At 38.1% G+C, this 21743-nt stretch overlaps 2 protein-coding genes across 2 annotated transcripts; one reads left to right on the top strand and one right to left on the bottom strand.

The window, feature by feature from the left end:
• The first annotated feature begins 22 nt into the window (after positions 1-22).
• Positions 23-4906, top strand: LOC137265258 (BLOC-1-related complex subunit 7-like). Its single transcript, XM_067800613.1, has 5 exons — positions 23-175; positions 2055-2117; positions 2247-2290; positions 3155-3175; positions 3665-4906. Exons 1-5 carry the CDS (start codon positions 56-58, stop codon positions 3714-3716), a joined length of 300 nt encoding a protein of 99 aa, XP_067656714.1. The 5' UTR covers positions 23-55; the 3' UTR covers positions 3717-4906.
• Positions 4907-7021: 2115 nt separating this feature from the next.
• Positions 7022-21514, bottom strand: LOC137265381 (pyridoxal phosphate homeostasis protein-like). Its single transcript, XM_067800777.1, has 8 exons — positions 21422-21514; positions 14367-14474; positions 13016-13051; positions 12184-12259; positions 11520-11654; positions 10897-11039; positions 9927-10025; positions 7022-9409 (listed from the first exon to the last, which is right to left on the bottom strand). Exons 1-8 carry the CDS (start codon positions 21512-21514, stop codon positions 9281-9283), a joined length of 819 nt encoding a protein of 272 aa, XP_067656878.1. The 3' UTR covers positions 7022-9280.
• Between the last annotated feature and the right edge of the window lie 229 nt (positions 21515-21743).

The following is a 21743-nucleotide window of genomic DNA, read 5'->3' as shown; positions in this document are numbered from 1 at the left end:
GGAAAGGCGTTGTCGCAAACAAATACACAGATTGGTTTCCGTGAATAAATGAAAGATGGCGTCTGCTAGCTGGAACCAAGAAACTAAAGCGCGATTAAACGAGAAAATCTCGGCTAACATAAACGATCTTGGTTCACTAGCGCGTCAAGTTATAAGGGGATCGAAGTCTAACGACGTATGTATTAATTCTTTCGGTAGTTTAAAAAGTTCCCAAATGCGGGTTTCGGTTTCATTTATGGTCGTTTATGTATACTGGCGTCTCCTATTCTCGCGGTACTTACGGATATCAGCTGAAAAAAATAATACAAACAGCTCTTTTCGTATGGATGCTTATTGTTTTAAAGTGAAGGGATTCTCCCTCTAGCATCTGCATCTATCAACTGCTTGATCCATCAGGTGTATTGCACATGAGCTCGATGAAAAACATGGTCGTCCGTCGCTGACTTTTCGAGGCGTCTCCCGTTCTCGAGGCATAGCGATAAAGTAACGTTATTAGGTGTAATGAAGGGGAATCTTATCGGAAAGGGCGGGGAAAAGTTACGATTTTTCCAATTTGGTTACAACTCACGAATATTCGTTACATTGCAAAATTTTGATAATTCACAGACTTGGGCCACTTCCTCGTTACCGGTCAATGATGTAAACATCACGCTTCGGCGATCTCGGCAGAAAATGTGTTTACCGCGAGGATAGGAAACCCACGAAAATAGGAGACGGCCCTATATCTATCATTTGTTATTGTGTCATTACAAGTCAAGAATATGTGATTGTTGTCCATTACCACATTTACTGTACACACGTTTTCTGATTTTGAAATGCAAATGGACATTCGAACCTGCTAGGTTTAGAGGCAGACTTATGACGTCATCTAAGCAGTTAAAACTTTACAAAGTCACCACCATATAATTTTAGCTCGTCTGACATGTTATATCCTATATGCAGATCCACAGTAGTAACATTCACCCCCAAATGCTATATTTCCTCAATATAAGTTGACTTAGTTTATAGCAAGAGGCAGATAATACATACTCAGTCTCAAGCTCAGAAAAAAATCTTTTTATCCTTTGGTACTCCCAGACCTCCCTAAGTAATTGAAGGAATTATGGCAAGTCATGCCTATTGAGGTTGTTTACGTATGAACATCTGAAGTCTTTGGGGGCATGACTTATGACGCTCTTTTGACAATCTTTTCCTAAAAAAATGATCTATAGCTCTGACAACACCACATACCTCAACACATTCAACACGGGTGTTCAAAGATGGACAATTATAAAAATGGGAACAGTAGAAACTAAAAACAAAACTCATCGAGACGGGTGCTCCTTCCAGTGATGCCATGTTTTGATGAGTGAGTTTCTGGACTTGACCGACAAATCACAGAACAGAGCCAAGAAATCTCCGAAGATGGCCAAGCATGTTTCAAGTATTACCGACATTGCTTCCAATGGGGGCATTGTGTTTATGTTATTACCGCTAAACTACCAATGTTGCTGCAATTGTTTTGCGAGTGGGCTGCATTTGTTTACATTTGAGATGCAATTCCTTCAAATTACCTGTAATTCCTTCAGTTACTTACTCCTAATGCCATGAATCATAGAGGATGTTTCATTGGCTAGTAGTGTCTAGTCCTCAATATGGGAAAATGGCGTTTCATCAGAGAGTTGTACCTATTGATTGAAAATATGGTAAAGAAGCTAAGCCAGGTCAGAAACAGGCTCCAAGGGCTACAAAAATGGTGGGGTTTAACTTTAAGTATAGAATCTCTTGTACTCGTTCTTACCAACTACTGGTATCTTTGTAGGTTTATCACCATCAAACCTTATCATGGGTTACCAAAGTGATAAACATCTGAGACCTGATTCACCATGACATATACTCTTTTGATTGCACTTTCCCAATTTGTATAACACTTGAACAAGGTTGAACATAAAGATGACTAAGTACTCAAGCTCATGCTCAGATAATGTCTTTTGAAACACATGAGGGAAATATTTCTTCAGAATTGTCAAACACATGGTCTGTCTTATTTTACCATTGCTCATCTTGTGTTTCAGCTTCTTGCTCAAGCAGCCAAAAACTTTTCTTCCCAGGAACCCTGCATCAATCATTCCTTTGATGTGAGTTTATTCATCACTGTAAAATGTACTCTAATTACTAACTGAAACATTTGGTGTCACAAACTTTATTTGTCACAATACCCAGTTGTAGTGATTGTCATTGTAAGTATGATTCTGTTCATTTTGCAGACACTGAAGAAGTTGGACCACATCAAATCACAACTTGAATTTCAGTAAGTTTCAAATATGTGCTGTATCCATTTCAAGTTCAAATGGCAAATTATAACTGACACAATTCTATCACATGTGTTTTGAATATTTAAAGTATTTTCTCAAGAGGTTTTTGCTGTTTGAATGTATCATGACCTCTATGTACTGTATACAATCATAGTGATAGTTCGTACCAATATCATTGAAGTGTTATTAAAACGTCTGATAACTGGAACTTACCCTTGTATATTTTGGTCTTTAGCAACCCATGCTTGATGTAAGATGCATTTAAAGGCAGTGGGTAATCAGGTTTGCTGACACAGGTCACTGTACAGCAATTGATCAATGCTTATGCTGTTGATCACTGGATTGCCTGGTCCAGACTCAATTGTTTACAGACAGACTCCATATAGTTGGAATATTGCTGAGTTACACAACAAACCAACTTTTGTACATATATGCAATCATCAGACTTACTTTGGAAAGTATATGTTGAGGACTAAACCATGTCATTGCTCTGTAACTCAGTATTGTTGTTATTTCGAGTCATCCCTACTGATTTGAGTGAGTGAGTGAGTGAGTGAGTTTAGTTTTACGCCACACTCAGCAATATTCCACCTATAAGGCGGCGGTCTGTAAATAATCAAGTCTGGACCAGACTTTCCAGTGATCTGTTAACAACATGACCATCGATCTGCGCAATTGGGAACTGATGACATGTGTCAACTAAGTCATGGAGCCTGACCACTGGATCCTGTTAGTCGCCTCTTACGACAAGCATAGTCGCCTTTTATGGCAAGCATGGTTGCTGAAGGCCTATTCTTCCCCGGGACCTTTACGGGCCCCTATTGATTTGAGCATTGATATGATGTTACTTAATGTTTCAGACAAGCTGCCATAGAGAGAAGGTAAGAGAAATGTGCATTAACCTGTCGATCTTTAAACAGCCGAATGGGCTAAATCTATACACACTGGCTGGCTGCATAACCAGTAACATTTCATGGTTAAGACATCATTTTCAATTGAATATTAACACATTTCTGTCAACGTGGCATTGTTAGGGTCATTGTAAGAAGGTGATGTTTTAAACAGTGTTTATTGCATTGAGTTCCAGTCAATATCAATATGAACCGTTTACTAATGGACTCAAATCAAAACTCGAATTCTGAGCTAGGTACTGACATCTCGCACAAGTCATGTTAAGAGTGAGCTAGGACGTTGTTCCTCACATCAGCAGTTGTGTAGCTAGAACTGTCTAGAGGCAGTGTTGACATTTTATGATTCAGCTTTAGGTCAAGCTAACAACAAGAAGAAGAAAGATTATTACAAAATCTTTCTTGTTGGTTTTGTTGATGGTCTAAATATGGATGCAAATATGTTTTGATAACTTTTTGCAGCATGGGGAATCTGGATGAAATTCAAGATGAACTGAAGACTATTCAGAGATGATGATGTTGATGAAGGTGATGTTGGTTTGCTGGCTTGTTTGACACCAGGTGTCTGTTCCACTAAGTGGTCATAGTGCTAAGATGTCCGTATTTACCTCCCTTTCATAAAGCACTAAGGCTGCATTGTGGACCAGGCCAAGGAGACACTTTCATGGAAATGTTTTTGCATAGACCTATTGCATATTGATAGATTTTGACTAGATCAAGGCCTTCACACAATAGAAGATATGTTCAGTGTTGTCTTGATTATTGCTGACCATGTGAAATAAGTTAAGTTCTGGATAATATTTTATGTGTATTATTCAGATTGGATATTGACATTTTCTTTGGGTTTTAAGTGCATTTTAAGTATGAAGGATAGATTTTTTTACATTTTCACACACACAACAGAGACAGAGTAAATTATGCGACTTTATCGATTCTGAACATATCACCAACTGTTTGTTTTTAAAGAAGATGGATAGAATCTGACTGTTGTGTTTTGATCGTGTATACTTCTAAGTGTCTTTGAAATCTCAAAAGGGTTGGACATGTGAACACACTACAGCACAATCTCAGGGTCTGTTTGGGAACATATTTAGACGAATTCTACATCAACAGATTTTCCCTTCAAAAGTGTTGCTTAATTTTTTAGTATATATCATGTATTTTGTCATTGAGTCCTGATGTGTTCAGTGTTGCTGTCAAAGTATTCGCAGTTCCAACAAGGTTAGAAAAATTGTATGTGCATGCATGCACATATGCATGATTGTGTGAATGCAAGGAAACTGTTGATTTTTTCTTGTGCAGATTCTATATTACATACGGCCATGCCCTGAAGAACACAATATGCAGTCTGTACATTCTTTGTAACTGACTGAAAAAGCTCCCTGACTGCAATCCAGGTGAGGTTACCCAGCAGCACATGCCACTACAATGACTGGCTTGGCACTATATGTCATAGTACCTCCAATGACTAGTGATGTTACTCATTGTATCAATCACTGGTTTGTCTAAGCCCATCTTGATCATTTATAGGCTGCTGTCATATAGCTGAAATATTTTGCTGAACATGTTACTTCACAAAAATATTTTGATTTTATTGCCAGCTTCAACCAGACAAATCTGTAAAATTCCAGGACAAAATGTAAAATGATGTGTATTTATGATTTGTGTCATGCTATCATTGTAAATGATTAAACATAAAATATATGATTTGCAGTTTGTTTTTCTTTTGATAATCTTAATTATCTTCACTGATGAAGATCTGAGGTAGAATAGTTCTTCAGCAACCCATGCTTGCCACAAAAGGTGACTATACTTGTAAGGGCGACTAACAGGATGGGATGGCCAGGCTCACTGACTAAGGGGACAAGTCATCTGTTTCCAGCTGCACAGATTGATTTTCATGCTGTTGATCACTGGATTGTCTGGTCCAGATGTCATATGGCTGGAATAATCTGAGCACGGCATAAAACCAAACTGACTCACTCAATTACCTTGATTGTAAAATCAAACAACAAATGTGTGGGTGATAATTGTGATGTGGAGTACTGTTAACATTAAGCATCAACTAGAAAAAGTTATTCCTCTCTTAGAGGCATAGCAGTAACAAATGGGGATAATATTTCCCATTTTTCCTTCAAATTAGAAAAATCGCCATGAATACATTGTTTCCTTAGTTAATTAATACACTGCAATGTTTTCTATTTGTCTTCACAAAAAATGGGCACATGTGGAAAATTGATTTCACATAACTTATTTGGCAGTGTGGGATGAAATGATCGAAGTTTGCTGACCCAGACCAGGTTATTAATGATAAAGATAATCTGTTAGTCTGGTATTTGTATGATAGGGGTTTCTGTGGCTGATTCTCCATATGTTATCACAAGCAGGTTTTCTTGGTCCTTTTGACTCATGAAGATCCACATTGAATTTATCAACCTATGCTTGTAAGATTCAAATACATGTAATGGGATTTTGTTTTAGGGTGAACAGGATTGCTGACTTATTTGACACATCATCATATACCCAAAGTGTAGAGTGATGCCCAAGCTGGAGATACTGGATTGTCTGGTCAGTCTCTATTATTTAAAGACAATCTATAACGCCCAATCAATCAGTAATGACCCATTTCCTTCACAGATGCAGAAGTGGGTGATCTCCCAAAACTACTACATGTACATCTCTGCAGGGCATAGGGGCAGTGCTCAGGATTCGCTGTATGTATGTGGGCCATGAATTTTGTTGTTATTATGTGACACCCAGTAGTGTATCCTTCAGAGAAGTGAATCCAGGATTGGTGGTTGAGTATTTGCACACTGTGCTCAAGTTTCAGATTCAACAAGACATGGCATTTGGGATCTTTACTAGGATCTGGGTGTGGATTCTGATCACCATCAGCTGGTTATTGCTTGAAATGAGCCAACATTTTCATCAGTATATTTGTGATGAGGATATTCAAGGTATTTTGGATGAGTTTCTGGGGAATGTGTGTGTTGCATTTCTGTGTCAGTATGCTACAGTCAGTAATTTCAGTCAGTCAAACTTTACACTTTACCCAGTGCTGAAAGTACAAATACATTACATGTGAATAATAATCACTGATAATTATTTGGTTTGCAGAGTTCATTATCATTCAAATGGCCTTATCATGACATCCCCAATACAACAGGCATATGTTGGTCACAATATCACCAGAACAGGGGGCATCTTCGTCATCATATCACCAGCTTAACAGGGCTATCTTGGTGTTGATATCACCAGCACAACAGGGCTATCTTGGTCACATCACCAGCACAAGGAGTATCTTGGTGAGGATATCACCAGCACAGCAAGGGGTATCTTGGACATGATAATCCCCTCACAAAAGGGATAACTTGGGCATGCTATCACCAGCACAATAGAGGTATCTTGGTCATGAGATTCCCTGCACAAGGGGTATCTTGGTCATGATACCACCAGCACAATAGAGGTATCTTGGGTCATGAGATACCCTGCACAACAAGGGGTATCTTGGTCATATCACTGGCTCAGAATGAAACATCTTGGTCATGGTATCACCAGAATCAACAACTTGATCTTGACATCATTAGTGCACTGGGTGACTTTAATATTGATATCAAGAGTATAGCAGAGGAGATGCCTTGGCCTGACATCCCCAGACTAACAAGGAACAGCATTATCACAAGTATTCCTAGGCTGCCACCGAAGAGTATCAGAGTTACCTGCCCTTGATGAAGCAAAGACTTTATTAACGTGAGTTCATCTCCTGTCCAATGGCCCAGCCTTCCAAGATCAACAACAAACCACACAGTCATTGCTGCATTGTTTCAAAGACATATATTTACATAATATTGAGTCAGTCCGTTTCATTCATGATTAGTATAAGAGAAATAAATACTGGAATACAAGTGATATTTCATGACACAATTTTACATCATCATGATTTTCAGTCTTAAATTTCAACATGAAATACATAATATCAGCTTAAGAGGAAATACTCTTCCCCATAAATAATACATTTCTTTAATCTCTTATAAGCATGATCCTGAGATAGAAAAACATGGGCTTGTTGCCATTTACGATAGTATTTCAACATCATTATGGAGAAAGGACTCAAATCATTCTGTAGTGAGTGGGTGTGTATGTTCAGTTTCAAAAATATTTCAGTCATACCATAGCCTCTCAGTTTGAGGTTAGAAGGCAGATAGTTTACCACTTGAAACCAATGAGAAGTGTCAGTGCAGTAAGAACCAAGTACACCATGATAATATGGGTGAATTGAGGATTTAAACTCATAATATTTCAAACTGGAATGACTGTGCAACACACATATCATCTCCCATAGTGAGTGATTATGGTCTAAGGCAAAGTTAGGAAATTCACTAAGGAAATATTTGTTGAACATGAACAAAACTGAGGCCTCATTGTATAGATGTCTGATGTGGGTATTCTGAATACTTAATCATAAGCATATTAGAAACTTCGATTTAAATTTACTTTTCTAATCAAACAAACAAGGGGTCCAGTATTATATATGTACCATCAAAAAGTAGGGATACTGGGTTTACAAGATTGATATAATGCAAATGAGGCAGAAAAATTAAGGGAAAATGTGTGTTTATTCCATTCCTTTGGAAATAGTTCATCTGTATGGACACATACTACTTTTTCTCACAAAATGGAATATCCCCATTTTTTAATGGTATGTTAAACTGGGTGCATCTATCAACATCATGCCTAACCCTCACGTAAATACAGAGGCATAAGGAAATCACTCTCTATCACAGTAGTTTTGCATAAAGGTAAAATTCAGAGTATTATCTTCACAATAGTTTAACCAACCACACATACAATTACGGTTATCCCTCGCAATAACACTCTTATATGTACTGTGGTTTCAGACCAAAGAGCTGTGTATGACCGTATCATGTATTTAAATTATTTTCTATATCTCAGTGTACTAATGGGTAACAGTGAGCACCTATTTAACTTTCAGTTAACCTAATACCATATAGTCCAAACGCAGACAGCCTAGTATTACCCTGAGTTGATCTGGTTGTATATCTTGTACATCAGAAACACTTTTTTGGAGAGAATGTACCATACAATTCATTGATAAATATAGTGAATTTCTTCAAGAAATTTTTCAAACATCTAAGTACAAACATCAGATTCGCATTTGCACCCATGCCTAGAATTGGCGAGCAACCTCTTGATGTTCTGTAGACTCACATTATTCCCAAAGATAATCAATACTTTGTCATTCTCTAAATGAGCCTTTCATAAACAAACTGCCAATGTCCATGAATACACCATGCCACTAAGAAAGTGGTAAAAAATAACATGTTTAGTTTTGTATTTAACATTTTTAGTGAAGGCAATTGTAGTACCTTTCTATAAAACTGGGTGAGTTTCAGAGTGATTTCCACATCAATTGCTGATACCTCTGCAGGAACAGAGTATAAGTGTCCTTTCTAGTGACTTATCTCAGTGCACTAGGTCATAGGTTCCTTGTCTCATTTTTACCGGGTCAGGTGTAACTATTTGTTTTCATATGCTGAAATTCACTTTAATGTTTACAAAGTTTTCAAAACTGTCCTCTGTTTCATTACAGTTACCTGCAAAACATAATACATTCTGCAAACAATTCATCTTGTTTTCCAGCAGAAATTAGTTAATATTCATTCCATGACAGATCCATACTGATCACAACATGATCAAACTCATACTTAAGGTCCACGTGGTTTGAGTGGTCAACACTGATCACGTGATATGGATCAACCAATAAAATTGCAAGATTCACAGCTATAACAAGATACTCAATACTGAAATCTGATCTCACAACTTCTTATGTACAGTGTTTGAAATTAAGTCCTGTAGCTCTGGTGGCATTCTGTAAGATTTGAATCCAGGGCCCCCAAAATCCTTCACTTTCAACAGTTAGAAAATGACAAGGATCCCTAATTTCAAACATTGCAGTGTGCTTTTTACAAAGACTTCCTGGCTAGTAGGTCCATGCAAGTCCCAATCCCTGAATTGATATAATACACTGATAAAGTCTCTTCCACACTCTAGTTGATGCTATGAATCAGCAAAACCGTTGGCGACATCAGACACAGCGGCTCCATCTGTCTTCTCTCCCTTGTTTGGGTATGACCTTGCTCCAAATATAGTACTCCCTACACGTACATTGGTGCTGCCGTTCTCTATCTGAAAGAATAAAGTTACATATATATTAATCTGTATTAATTGACAAGGTGTATGAGAAATGATGGATGATCTCCCTCGAATGATATAACTCATAGTTTACTGCACACTTAACATTGATAGAAAGTTAAAAAAGAGCATTTTTTTTTATAAAACTGATATTTCATAAATATCCTGACTCATACTCATTGCTCTTCTCCCAACCATCCCCTCTCAACTATCTTGTCTCCACGCAAGCCTTCGTGGTGGCTGATTCTGGAGAGAGTGACAATATGGCTGTTGGTCACATCGGACTATTGACAAAAGGGCCCTGTTAGGGTACTTATGTTTTTGACTGTTCTTGGGAACATATGGACAGAGGTTTCCATTCAGCCTTTAGAAGGAAAGGGAGATAAGCAATAAGTATGAGTCAGGATAAGAAAAATGGTTACAGCTGGGGGAAGAATGGCTAAAGAAAGATTCTGAATACTTTGGGATACCATGCACCTTATCGCTATCAAGGGTACTATCCTTTACTTACAGCATGTTCATAGTCTCCTGACATCCCCATGCTGAGCTCCAGGTCTTCCTGCTGTAGTCCTAGCTTCTCACACACCTCCTCCCTGCACCGAACCAGGCACTGAAGCAGGAACATACAGCACTTTCTTAACACAGATAACTGTGTTAAAGGGGAGATGGCTCAACACTGTAAACATCTGCTCATGTCATCCCATTGTTCTATGTGACTTATTCCCATATGATCAAGTATTTGGACTCATTTTTGAAAGCCTAAAGTGAAACACAGGTACTTACTGCTCTGAGGTTTTGGCACAAAGCTCACTTACTCACTGATTTAATCAGTTAAAGGGATTTTAATAGTTGACCTTTCACTGGTCAATTGTTTTTGCATGAAAATTCCATGACAGGGATCAAACTAGACTGATGCTTAAGTCTTTGAACATACATAACTTTGAAACGTTTTGACAGAAACGGACAATCCGCTGTGAAATGGGAGGCTCACTGGAAATGTAGACTTCATGTAGGTCTTAAGCTTTGCCGAAAGGACAAGGAGGAAACCGAAACACTGTGGTTCAAAGGCTGTGAGTCATACCAGAATCAAACCTGCAACCATGGGAGAAGGAGACACGCTGGCTGACAAGTATAACCCTCTGAGCCTTCAGGCTTTCTTTCATAACTATCCTTACAGATCTTACTCATCCAACTGATGTTTCATTCAAGGTTGTGTTCCTTTGTATAAAGCTACTGTCGCAACAGATCGATGCCAGTCTAACTTGGCATATTTCAGCAAACCTTCATTGAGGCAGAGGGGCAGCCAAGTAGTTGAAGCCTTTGCTCATAATGTCGAAGACACAGGTTCAATTCCCCACATGGGTACAATGTATGAAGCTCATTCTGGTCTCCCCCGCCAAGATATTGCAGGAATATTGATGTACTCCTCGAAATCGATGTAAACCTAAACTCACCTACTCATTGTTAGTCACTATACTCACCTGGAAGTCTGGGTTGGGCCCTTTACTGAGATCATAGTCATAAGCTCCAATAGTCATGAGCCCTACCAGGTCCAGAGAGGGACACTTCTCTTGTATAAACTGGACTAACTCACACACAGACTCAGGGGAACAACCATGCTTATCTGAAATGAGTCAGTCAAGTTCTTGAATTGAGATGACGAACATCTGTTTTGCTGAGTGATTTGTTACAGCACCGCAGAAGCTTTGATAGTTTTTCCATGTTTGTCAAATCCGCAAAACGGTTCAAAGAAATGCATACGAAAAATTATTACTACTTGGAAACAACCGTGAGCTCCTCACATCAAAGTCTGACACAAGAGCATATTACTGTACCTCAATATGTCAAAAATCACCTTGGTATGTCAACAAATACCTCACAATGCAACGTTGGTCCTCTGATCAATTGTTTTTATACTTAATTCCACAAGATCCAACATACATTACATGACAAGAACTCTTTATACTGTGTTCAGCACAATAGATCGTATAATTTGAGTGACAAAACATCATCAAAATCACAATGACAGATATTTATCAATGTTCAGTCAAGTATGTAACACAAATGAGATAATCCGACCTGATAAGTGAAAGATTTTACTGACTCTGTTCTCCACTGGTGTTGACCTGAGCCATGACCTTCAGCTTGCTTGGCTTCATCAGCCTCTCCCATGAGTTGTTGACAGCCTGGGCCAGCTTCATTGAGTCCACAGTCTCCAACATGTACAGGTTGGGCACACCTACGTAGCAATACATTCTTGCTTTCATCCGGTCATGAACCTCATATACAAAACTTTGGATTGTTTTTTAATGCTACACCCAGCAATTTTCAAGCTATATGACAGCGTTCTGTAAATAATCAAATCTGGACCAGACAATCATACGATCAGCAGCATGAGCATTGATCTACAAAACTGGGATACAATGACGTGTCAACCAATAGCAAACCTGATCACCCAATCCTGTTGGTCGCATCTCGCGACAAGCATAACCAGTTTACTAACACTCATGAGCATGGTTCATGTTGAAAAGTAAGTTTCAATATATGTGTTAACGTCCAAAGTTCAATCATTGAATGTAAATGTCTATACTGAGTTTAAGTTTCAGTCATTGAACATATGTGTTTAGATAAAAAGTAAATATTAGTCAATGAATTTATGTGTTTTTTTTCAAAATGTGAGTTTCAATTATTGAATATAGTTCATATCAAAAAGTAAGTTTATTATCAACACTTACTTTGCAACTGACAGGAGGATTAAACATACACACCTAAAACCTTGTTGACTTTATTTTTCTGAAGGTGACCGATGAAATGCCATCGTATATCTTTGCATTGTTCAAGGATCTGCAACAGAGAAGTGATGCAGACAGATGATGTACAGACCTTCACATCATTCACAGATGACATGTCATCTCACTCTGTCACTCTGTAACACATTTTCAACATTCACACCATTCATCTGACACAACATACAAACATCTATTGTACAAAATTCACCAGTTGATCACATGAGTCACAATTGTGATCTAAAATACTCTAATATTTCTTTAAAGTTTGGTGAAAATACTGAATGTCCAAAAGAGTTTCCAAATGATGAATATTGCCAAAATTTAATATTTCCTCGGCACAACTGTCACATATACACGTCATAGATCTCAAAAAATGATTCAAAGATTTATGTCACATCATTTATTGATATATGAACTTGTGAGGAAATGATTGGGTTTACTTTTACCCCAAAATCAGAAATATGTCAGCTATATGGTGGCAGTCTGTAAATAATTGAGTCTGGACCAGACAATCCAATGATCAACAGCAAAAGCATCAATCCTTCTAGCTGGAATACGATGACCTGTGTCCCGATCCTGTTAATCGCCTCTTACAACAAGCATGGGTTACTGAAGATCAAATATTTACAGATGAATATATATGAAAACATATAAATCAGGCCAGGTCTGTGTAAAATAATTAACAATTGTCAGACTAGCAATAATGGTTCATGTAAAATATACATGGTCATGCTTTCACTCAACATTCAGATTAAATGTGTCAGAAGCATGATAAATGCTGGATATATTAATAGTAGATGTGAATAAACACCTTTGAATTGTGACCTTTTTCTTGCAACTCTTGGACCTGAAACAGTAAACAGTGAACAAGTCAGTCATAAGACAAGCATGAGCTAGTGCCAACATATGCAAGCACACAAAAATCCCAATGTCATAATACCAATTATAAGGGTTAGTGTATTAGTACGTCTGTAGTAGTTACTTCATTCAACACAACATGACCAGGTCACTGGTAAATGATTGGTGAATTGTCAAGGGTGTATGCAAATTCACTGACCAAGTTCGAGTGATTGGATGAAGTAATTGCTGAGTACCATGCCCACATTCTGCATTCAAATTTTAAATATTAATTGATTACTGATAAATATCGCAGAAGTAACTTTGAGCCATTAAATTCCAAAAGAAAACACCATATTTCACTCTTCTGGTGAGTCAGGACATATTTGGGCTTAATTTACTAACAAAATACCATCTTGAATATAATTTTGAAAGCATCTAATGAATAAAAACCTACTTTGTGTAATTGTCTGGGGAAATTAAAACGTTGAATAGTTCATGTACAATATTATCGATGACATAATGTACATATCGATCATCAGTTAGGGGTTAAACATACCGTATTGCAAAGTCAGAGGTATATGACGAAATCATAATCGCTCTAAATGTTATTTAGAGATCTAAAGTGAAAAACAATAGAGGCATTATAATTTCCTGTATACTTCTGATTTTCCAAATAAAGTATGTGTATCTCTATTCTACCATAACCATGTTATTAGGGTTTATAAAAAATGCATACTGTGCTGGAAAATCAGAGGTAAATAACATGATTATATACCTCTGAATAGGTTTAATGAAAAATCCCAGTTCAGTATTCTGACTTGGTAGGATAATAATTTTTGCCATGGATGATATTTCCCATCAATAATTCTTTTAGTCATTCCTATTTTAGCTTGCTCTTGGGACCGAAAATATTTGTGATATCTATTTGTAAATTGTAAAATAATACCCATAACTTTTTATAACCACTCAAAACTGGAACCAGTCATGTAGAGAGCACAAGGCATTGCTATTTCATTCAAATAAGTCCAGACAATATTTCTTCTGTGACTGTCTTGGGGAAAAAAGATATGCAAGGGAAGTATGGTGACATTTGAACTGCTGATGAACATACTACAGTATATTAGTCTTCACACACACCACTAACAAACATTTGTAGAATGGAATCGATCAGGGAACAGTATATAAAAATGAGACAAGGAGAGAGATCTTTCATTACTTTGTAATGCACATAGATGAATGAACTTGAGGAATACAGGCAAAATGAATTCTATTTCTTTAAAGTAGAGTTTTCCTGAATCCTTTACTTACTGATGACTACTTACATAGTTTTCGCCAAAGTGAAGCTGTCCACACTCATATGCAGTAATGATGGCCTCAACTGGTTTTGTCTTGCTAACTGCTACTAAGCGCGGTGAAACCTTTTGATGAACCTGCAAGACAACAATGTTTCCAACTTTACTTTTGAACTATTAACATTTCCTGGTTGGTAGAGTTTAATAAACATTAACTTATAATGATGCAGACCTGGTTCAGGTTCCCATTTTGGCACATCGAGTGAACACATTATTCATGTATTGTAACTTGATTGTAAGGTGATGGAACAATTTCTCCTGATGACCTCAAACCTGATGATCTCAAATGTAAGCTCACTAACATTTACCACAAACAAATCAGTTTCTCATTGCAGGATTTAAATATCATCTCTTACAAGCATGATTATGATGCTTGTCAGTGGCAAACAGGATCGGATGGTCAGACTCGCAGACTTGGATGACACTTGTTATTGTATCCCATTTGCATAGAATGATGCTCATGCTGTTTATCACTTCATTGTCTACTCTGGACTTGATTATTTACGGACTGCTCTCATATAGCTGGAATATTGCTGAGTGTGTCGTTAAACAACAAAACAACTGACCACAAACATGGTATCATGGTTGTTCATGCATTTATTTTATTGAAACACAATAATGATATTGTTCTGTACATATATTTACCTCCAACTATAGAGGGCAATTGTGGTATATGTTCTGCCATCAAGCTTACATCAAATGTTTTTCTAAGTGAGCAAAGTGAGTTCCATTCTGAATCATTTTCTGATAAATATCTACAGCTAAACATGTTATGGCCATTCACTGCTTGTATCAACTAGTCTTGACACATTTCTTTAACCTATTCATGCAGTTTCATTCTGAAGTATTTCATCTCTGCTAATCACAAAGATAAAGGTGGTAAAAAGTTCATTTTCTGTATCTCAACACCCAGTCACATCTACATATTTAACAGGACCACACATCATATCTTCGTCCTTTTTTTCCAAGGCACAAAGTCCCTATACTGGGGCGGTCATCTGACCACCCTGCTTGTCCCCATTCTGATCTCATGACCAGGTGCTGTGCCATGAACAGAACTGCCCATAGTCCTAGTTATGTCAGGAGTGTTCAAAGGAGTGTTCACATGAAAGTTCACAGGAGTTTTCAAAGTTTTCACAGGATTTTTTACAGGAGTGTTATAAGGAGAGTTCACAGTTGACTCAACCTCTTTCATTGACCTTTCATCCATTCTCTGCTTTTCCAAAGTCCAGTTCCACATCTTCAGTCTCAGGGTCAGTCTCTTGAGATTTCTCCGAAGAGATCTTCCATCTTCTGTACGCATGTCATACGATTGTACATCCACTTGTTGTTCTATGACAGCTTTCTTCCATTTCTTTTTGTCATGACTGAATGGCTTCACCCGAACTACATCTCCTTCTCTCAGTTCTGAAAGTTCACCTGCACCGTGATCGTAGTAGTAAGGTTGTTTAGGCCTCTTGCTGGAGAGTGCGTCAGAGACAATCTTCACAGCACCCTCCACTCTCCCATTCCACTGTGGGTACCTGGGAGATGAAGTGATACTTTCAAACTCATACTTTGTTGTGTGGAAAGCTTCACAATTAAAGGGAGGTCCATTATCTGATACAATCTGATTGGAAAGTCCATGCCTTGCCAAATGGGATTTTAACTTTACAACGATTTCAGGTGCCCTTTATCATGTAGTCTGTTAACCTCGAAATAGTCTGAGTAGTAGTCAACAGTGATCAAAAAGTCCTTTTTATCAAACTCAAAAATATCACACCAAATTATTTCCCATGGACGACTAGGTATTTCATGACTGACCAATGGCTCTTGTCTTTGATCCTGTTGCAGCATATTGCAAGTATCACACTTGCTGATGAAAAAGGCCTTCAGCAACCCATGCTTGCCATAGAAGGCAACTCAGCTTGTCGTAAGAGGCGACTAACGGGATCAAGTGGTCAGGCTCGCTGACTTGGTTGACACATGTCATCGGTTCCCAATTGCGCAGATTGATGCTCATGTTGTTGATCACTGGATTGTCTGGTCCAGACTCGATTATTTACAGACTGCCGCCATATAGCTGGAATATTGCTGAGTGCGGCGTAAAACTAAACTCACTCACTCACTGACTCACGCTGATGAAAATCTGTGAGGTCAGTGTCCATACTGGGCAAATAACTCTGGCTCTACTGATACAACCTTGTATTCCCAAGTGACTGTAGTAAATTCTTTCCATGATGTCAGGGCAGACACTGACTGGCACAACAACATGTTCATCCTTGAACACAATGCCATTTTGAGCAGGCAGCTCACAGTGAATGGGGGAAAAGACACTGGCACACCATGGCACATCATCTGATGACGCCGGCAAGCTGACCTGAATCAGATCCTTCAGTATCATCATTGATTTGTCTTCCACAGTTGCATTTTGAAACTGGTCTATTAATTCCTCAGATATTGGCACATACTCAACCATGTTGATGCATTCCACATCAAGCGCTGTCTGACATCAAATATCAGTAACAAACACACTTCCGTCGTCAGTCTCAGTATGTTTGACATGTGGAAGATACACTCGTCTTGTAGATGACCTCAAAATCCTCTACACTCTACTCAGAAAGTCAGCGAAAAACATTTGAGATCCCCTCTTATAGATGACCTCAAAATCCTACTTCTGAAGTTGTAACATCATGTGGTAGAGATGCTTCGAAGCATACAACTTTTGTGCAGTATTGACTTCAATAGTTAGTGGTCTGATTCCATGACACCCTTCCATCCATAGACATACTGTTCAAATCGTTCCATGCCAAAGACAATCATCAACATTTCTTTCTCTATCTGAGCACATTGTTTCTCAGTCTTCGTCAAAGATCGAGATGCATATGCTACAGGCTGACCATTTTGGATCAGATAAACACCCAGTCCATTTTTGTGATGCATCACACTGAAGGCTTGTCTTAGCATCACTATCAAAGTGTTTCAGTTCAGTGGATAATGATCCCTCTTGAAAGCTTGATTCAGAGGTTAAGGATCTATGTCTTGTCAGGAACTTGCTTCTTGACCACAACAAAGGCATCAGACCATCAAGTGTTACCCTCTCCCTCAAATACATCATTGCAATGATGGCCTAAGCCTGTCAGGTCCAGTCTTGCTAGGTCTGTAGAAACATCTCCACTACCTGAGACCTGAAAAGGTTCTCAAAGTTCACAGTGATAGCTGCATTTGTTGAACAGCTATTGCACCAAGTATTAGCAGTGAGTCCCCGTCCCTCACTATCACTAATTCAATGGTGTGTTCACACTCATTCCTGGGATTATTTACACTTCACACTTGCCTACAGGTTGAGATTTCACTCCACTGTACATTCGAAGAGTAGTATTGACCTGTGTTTCCAATTTTTCCAGGTGGGAAACCTGAAACATCTCAGCGTAGATAGTCTCTAGCAAAACATTGACATTAGATCCGCAATCTAACTGAAATATGACCTCAGTTTCCTTAATGAGAAAGACAGCATAAATCTTCTGTAAATGCTGTTGTCTTTCACCATGTAATTGAACACTGTTCACAATTTCAACTTCCACTGATAAAATATAGTCATCCTCATCACTCAGTAGTTTAACATTGGCTTGACTTAACTGGCACGTATAAGCAAAACGATTTGGTCATTTACATTTGTTTCAAATTCTTCCCCATGCTGGACATTCCTTCCTGCTGAACACATGCTGGACATTCCTTCCTGTTGAACACATGATTGCGTCCACAAATTTTGCTCTGTAGCGATTGATCATTTCGGGTAGTCAATCCAGGTTTTGTTTCCTTTCTTTTGCATGTTTGTAACCTCTAGTTTTGCTGATAGCTTGCACAATCTCAGTGTTTGATAGAGATTGTAGTCGAGCAACTGCTCTCTCGTGGGACCTACAGCTGTCAATACAATCTTTCGAAGACTGCAGCAGTCTCTTGCAAGTGGAGTTATCACAAATGCCCATCACCATTCAATCCCTGATGACAGCCAGAGACTATCTTCAAGAGCTCCATAATTTCACGTTTTAGGTAGAGTCTTAAGTGTTACTACATAAGTCAGCAATTGGAAAAGAGAACTTTGTCAATGGGCAATTTTCAGGATTATTAGCCACTTTCTGAATTTAGAATGGGCCACTGCCCCTGTGTCAATAGTAAACTTCAAAATTTTATTGAGCCATTTTGTATTCTAACATGTAAAATGGCCCATGGCCCCTCCCTTTCCCAATCTCTGAAATTAAGTATCAACAGATTCAAAGTGTTCTTGATTCCTCTTATTAAAACTGTAGTGTTCACATGTCTCATTGGTCTCATCAATACAATAGGCTTCAAGATTGTCCAAGATTTTATCCACTTTCTTCCTATCATTATCACTAATGAACTGCTACCCATCTAATATGTCAAGAGTTTCATAACTTTCATCAGACATGCTTGAGTAGCAGTAGCAGTAGGTCAGTTTATCCTTATATTAACCACAACTAGCAATATAATCAGATTCACAGAAAGTCACAAAGAGAGATTCATTTTAGTCACAGGTAACATTGCATTCTTCACTATTGAAATTATGTAACAATGAACCATCTGCGTCTCAGCTCAATCAGAAGATATTCACAGTCAGAAATGCTCCACAATTTGTAAAGTTTGTCAAGCGTACTGTCTTCTGACATGTTGGTTTGGCCTACAACAGCACATGGACCAGTCATTGTGCTGAGCAATGAGTATGCAACAACCACCTAAGTTTATTTCTTGAGAACTGTTTAAACTTTACAAATTTGAAGTTCTTCTCTACAGAGAAGGCATGTCAGATTCGCTGATTCATAACACATCAAAGAAATAAAACATAAACAGAAGTGTCTTCCCCTCTGCTGACTGTCTTTGTCAGAAAAGAAAATAACGTTTTGAAATGCAATGTTTAAGGTAAGTGCATTTTCTAAGACTTGGTAAACTGGTGATCATGGCAATGGCAGACAAGAAATTCCTTCGAATATATTACATGTGATTCTGTGGCATTTGATTGGCAATTACTTTTGGTATGAGGCTAGTGATTTATTGTGCCGAACAATATCGTTTGTTCTCTTCGTTTTTTGCACCCATGAATAAAGATGTTAGTTGAGCCATACATGAAATTATTATTGTTGACATAATTATTTTCAAGAATTGACATCAACATGTTTTCGTATTTAAAGGGGTAGTAGTTAAAAAACTACTAGTAAAAACTGGTGTATCCTCTTGAGCAAATCTGCTCTGGTAGGTACAGCCTGCCCATGTGTGCCTTAGGTACTTCAATTCTTAAGGACTGACTCTGATTCTATAAAAGTACCTGACTTCTGTTGTCTCCTCCTGTTTTCTGTTTACAAAACAAGCAACTGACCTCAATTCTCATGTTCTGACCCAGTCAGATAGCAAGAACCTGGCCTCAGTATTACATGCTGAACCAGTTAACATAAAAAGCACCAGATTTCCTTGCTCTCATCTTGCTTTCTGTTCACAAAATGACCCATTCTGTTATGTTCTGGGCCAGTTTAGATAACAAGCACATCACCTGAATTCGAATACACCTGAACCAGCCCCAAGCCGAACCAGCCCCTGGGTTAATTAACGGTATCGATGGTTATGGTACTTATCTTTAATGGATAAAGATTACAATTTATTTCTTTTTGTACATTGTTTTGTACAATGTACTTATGTAGTAATACTTAAGACTCTACCTAAAACGTGAAATTATGGAGCTCTTGAAGATAGTCTCTGGCTGTCATCAGGGATTGAATGGTGATGGGCATTTGTGATAACTTCACTTGCAAGAGACTGCTGCAGTCTTCGAAAGATTGTATTGACAGCTGTAGACTCAACTGACAACACAGACATATAAAGATTTCAAATCATTTGTGATATATAAACATAGACATTTGGGGGGGTTAAACATTTTTTATTTTCCTTTGATGACACATCAGTCTTAACATCTGTTAAGATTTTATATTTAGAGAAACAATTTGTTTCTTGAATATAATTATAGACTGATGTTGCTAGATTATTACCTTCAATGTCGTTAAACTGGCAATCAGTGTACAGAATAGTTTTGATATCATTAGAGTTATGAGAGTCTAACATTGTATTGTTTTGCAATCGATTGTTTAGGTGCCCTGAATTCATTGTGCAGATGCAGTTTATGTAACATGAAGCACAGATGGCATGCAGAAAAAGAAGCCAGCTTATTTATTTATTTGGAAACTGATGGCCTTGCCCTTTATCCCTGCTTCAGAGATCAGTCAGACGTTTGAAGAGCTGACAGAGACCGTCACCACTACCAACAAGCTTCGTCAGCTTGTGGGTTACATCAGAGACCACATAATATATTATGCGGTCTCTGGTTACATGAGGACCCAATGGGTCTACAAAAGAACCTGTCTCCCTTCAACTGTTATTACAGTGTTGTCTACACATAATACTTTTGCTGTTCTCAGTTTACTAATAGCAAATTTATCAGAAATATTACTACATAATATAACTTTATATGGAAGCTGACAAAAACTATGCATTTATGGCTTGTATTAAACCATATTAAGTAAATTGGAGCATTTTGACTACAACGTTAGGGCGATTTGACCTAAAATCTGGGGCATTTCGAACAAATTTGCTGGGGCGTTTCGTCACTGAGGCAATTTGAATGACGTATTTTACCCTGCTGGGCCAGTTACGAAGAAGCGCCTGACCTCATTTTGTCAGCATACCAGTCACTCGAGCCGAGCGTGGCAAATGCAGACAAAAATCTGTCATAAGGAGATATGTTCGACGTGTTCGTGTATACATTCTCAGGGATATAGCAATGATGGTAACAGTTAAAATGAAGACACGGACACCGAGATCACGCGGCTTTAGGATAAGCTTCACTCGAGTCAAGCAGACGACGGGTCACAAATATGGATGGAGAGCAAATTCCTTTACAGTTGTTTACCTGACACCCGATTTCTCTAATATAATACATATACAAATAAAGGGTTGCCGTGGTGTCCTTCTTCTTCATTTACCTCGTGTCTTTTACTACTTGCAATGCGTATTTTCTCCAATACTGACTTGATCGACCGACAAATATTACTATCCGCAGCCATTTTGCGGATCATGACTAGCCCGCAGATAATTCATTCATCTTTTATATTATAATGATATTTTCCCTTTTTGAAGCTAAGGTATGCATAGAAATGTACACCTGTTGACTTACATTAAGATAAAAAATAGTATACATTTGTTGCTATAACATTTATTAGATCAAGATCGCAGTAAAGTTCAATACTCTTAGCATTACCGAGTGCACTTTCCTTCCACTAACGAATACAATTCGAAGCCTTCTAT

Source organism: Haliotis asinina, chromosome 15 (genome assembly GCF_037392515.1).
Source record: "Haliotis asinina isolate JCU_RB_2024 chromosome 15, JCU_Hal_asi_v2, whole genome shotgun sequence".
In the NCBI taxonomy this organism is placed as follows: domain Eukaryota; kingdom Metazoa; phylum Mollusca; class Gastropoda; order Lepetellida; family Haliotidae; genus Haliotis; species Haliotis asinina.
This window is presented reverse-complemented; position numbering and strand designations above follow the sequence as displayed.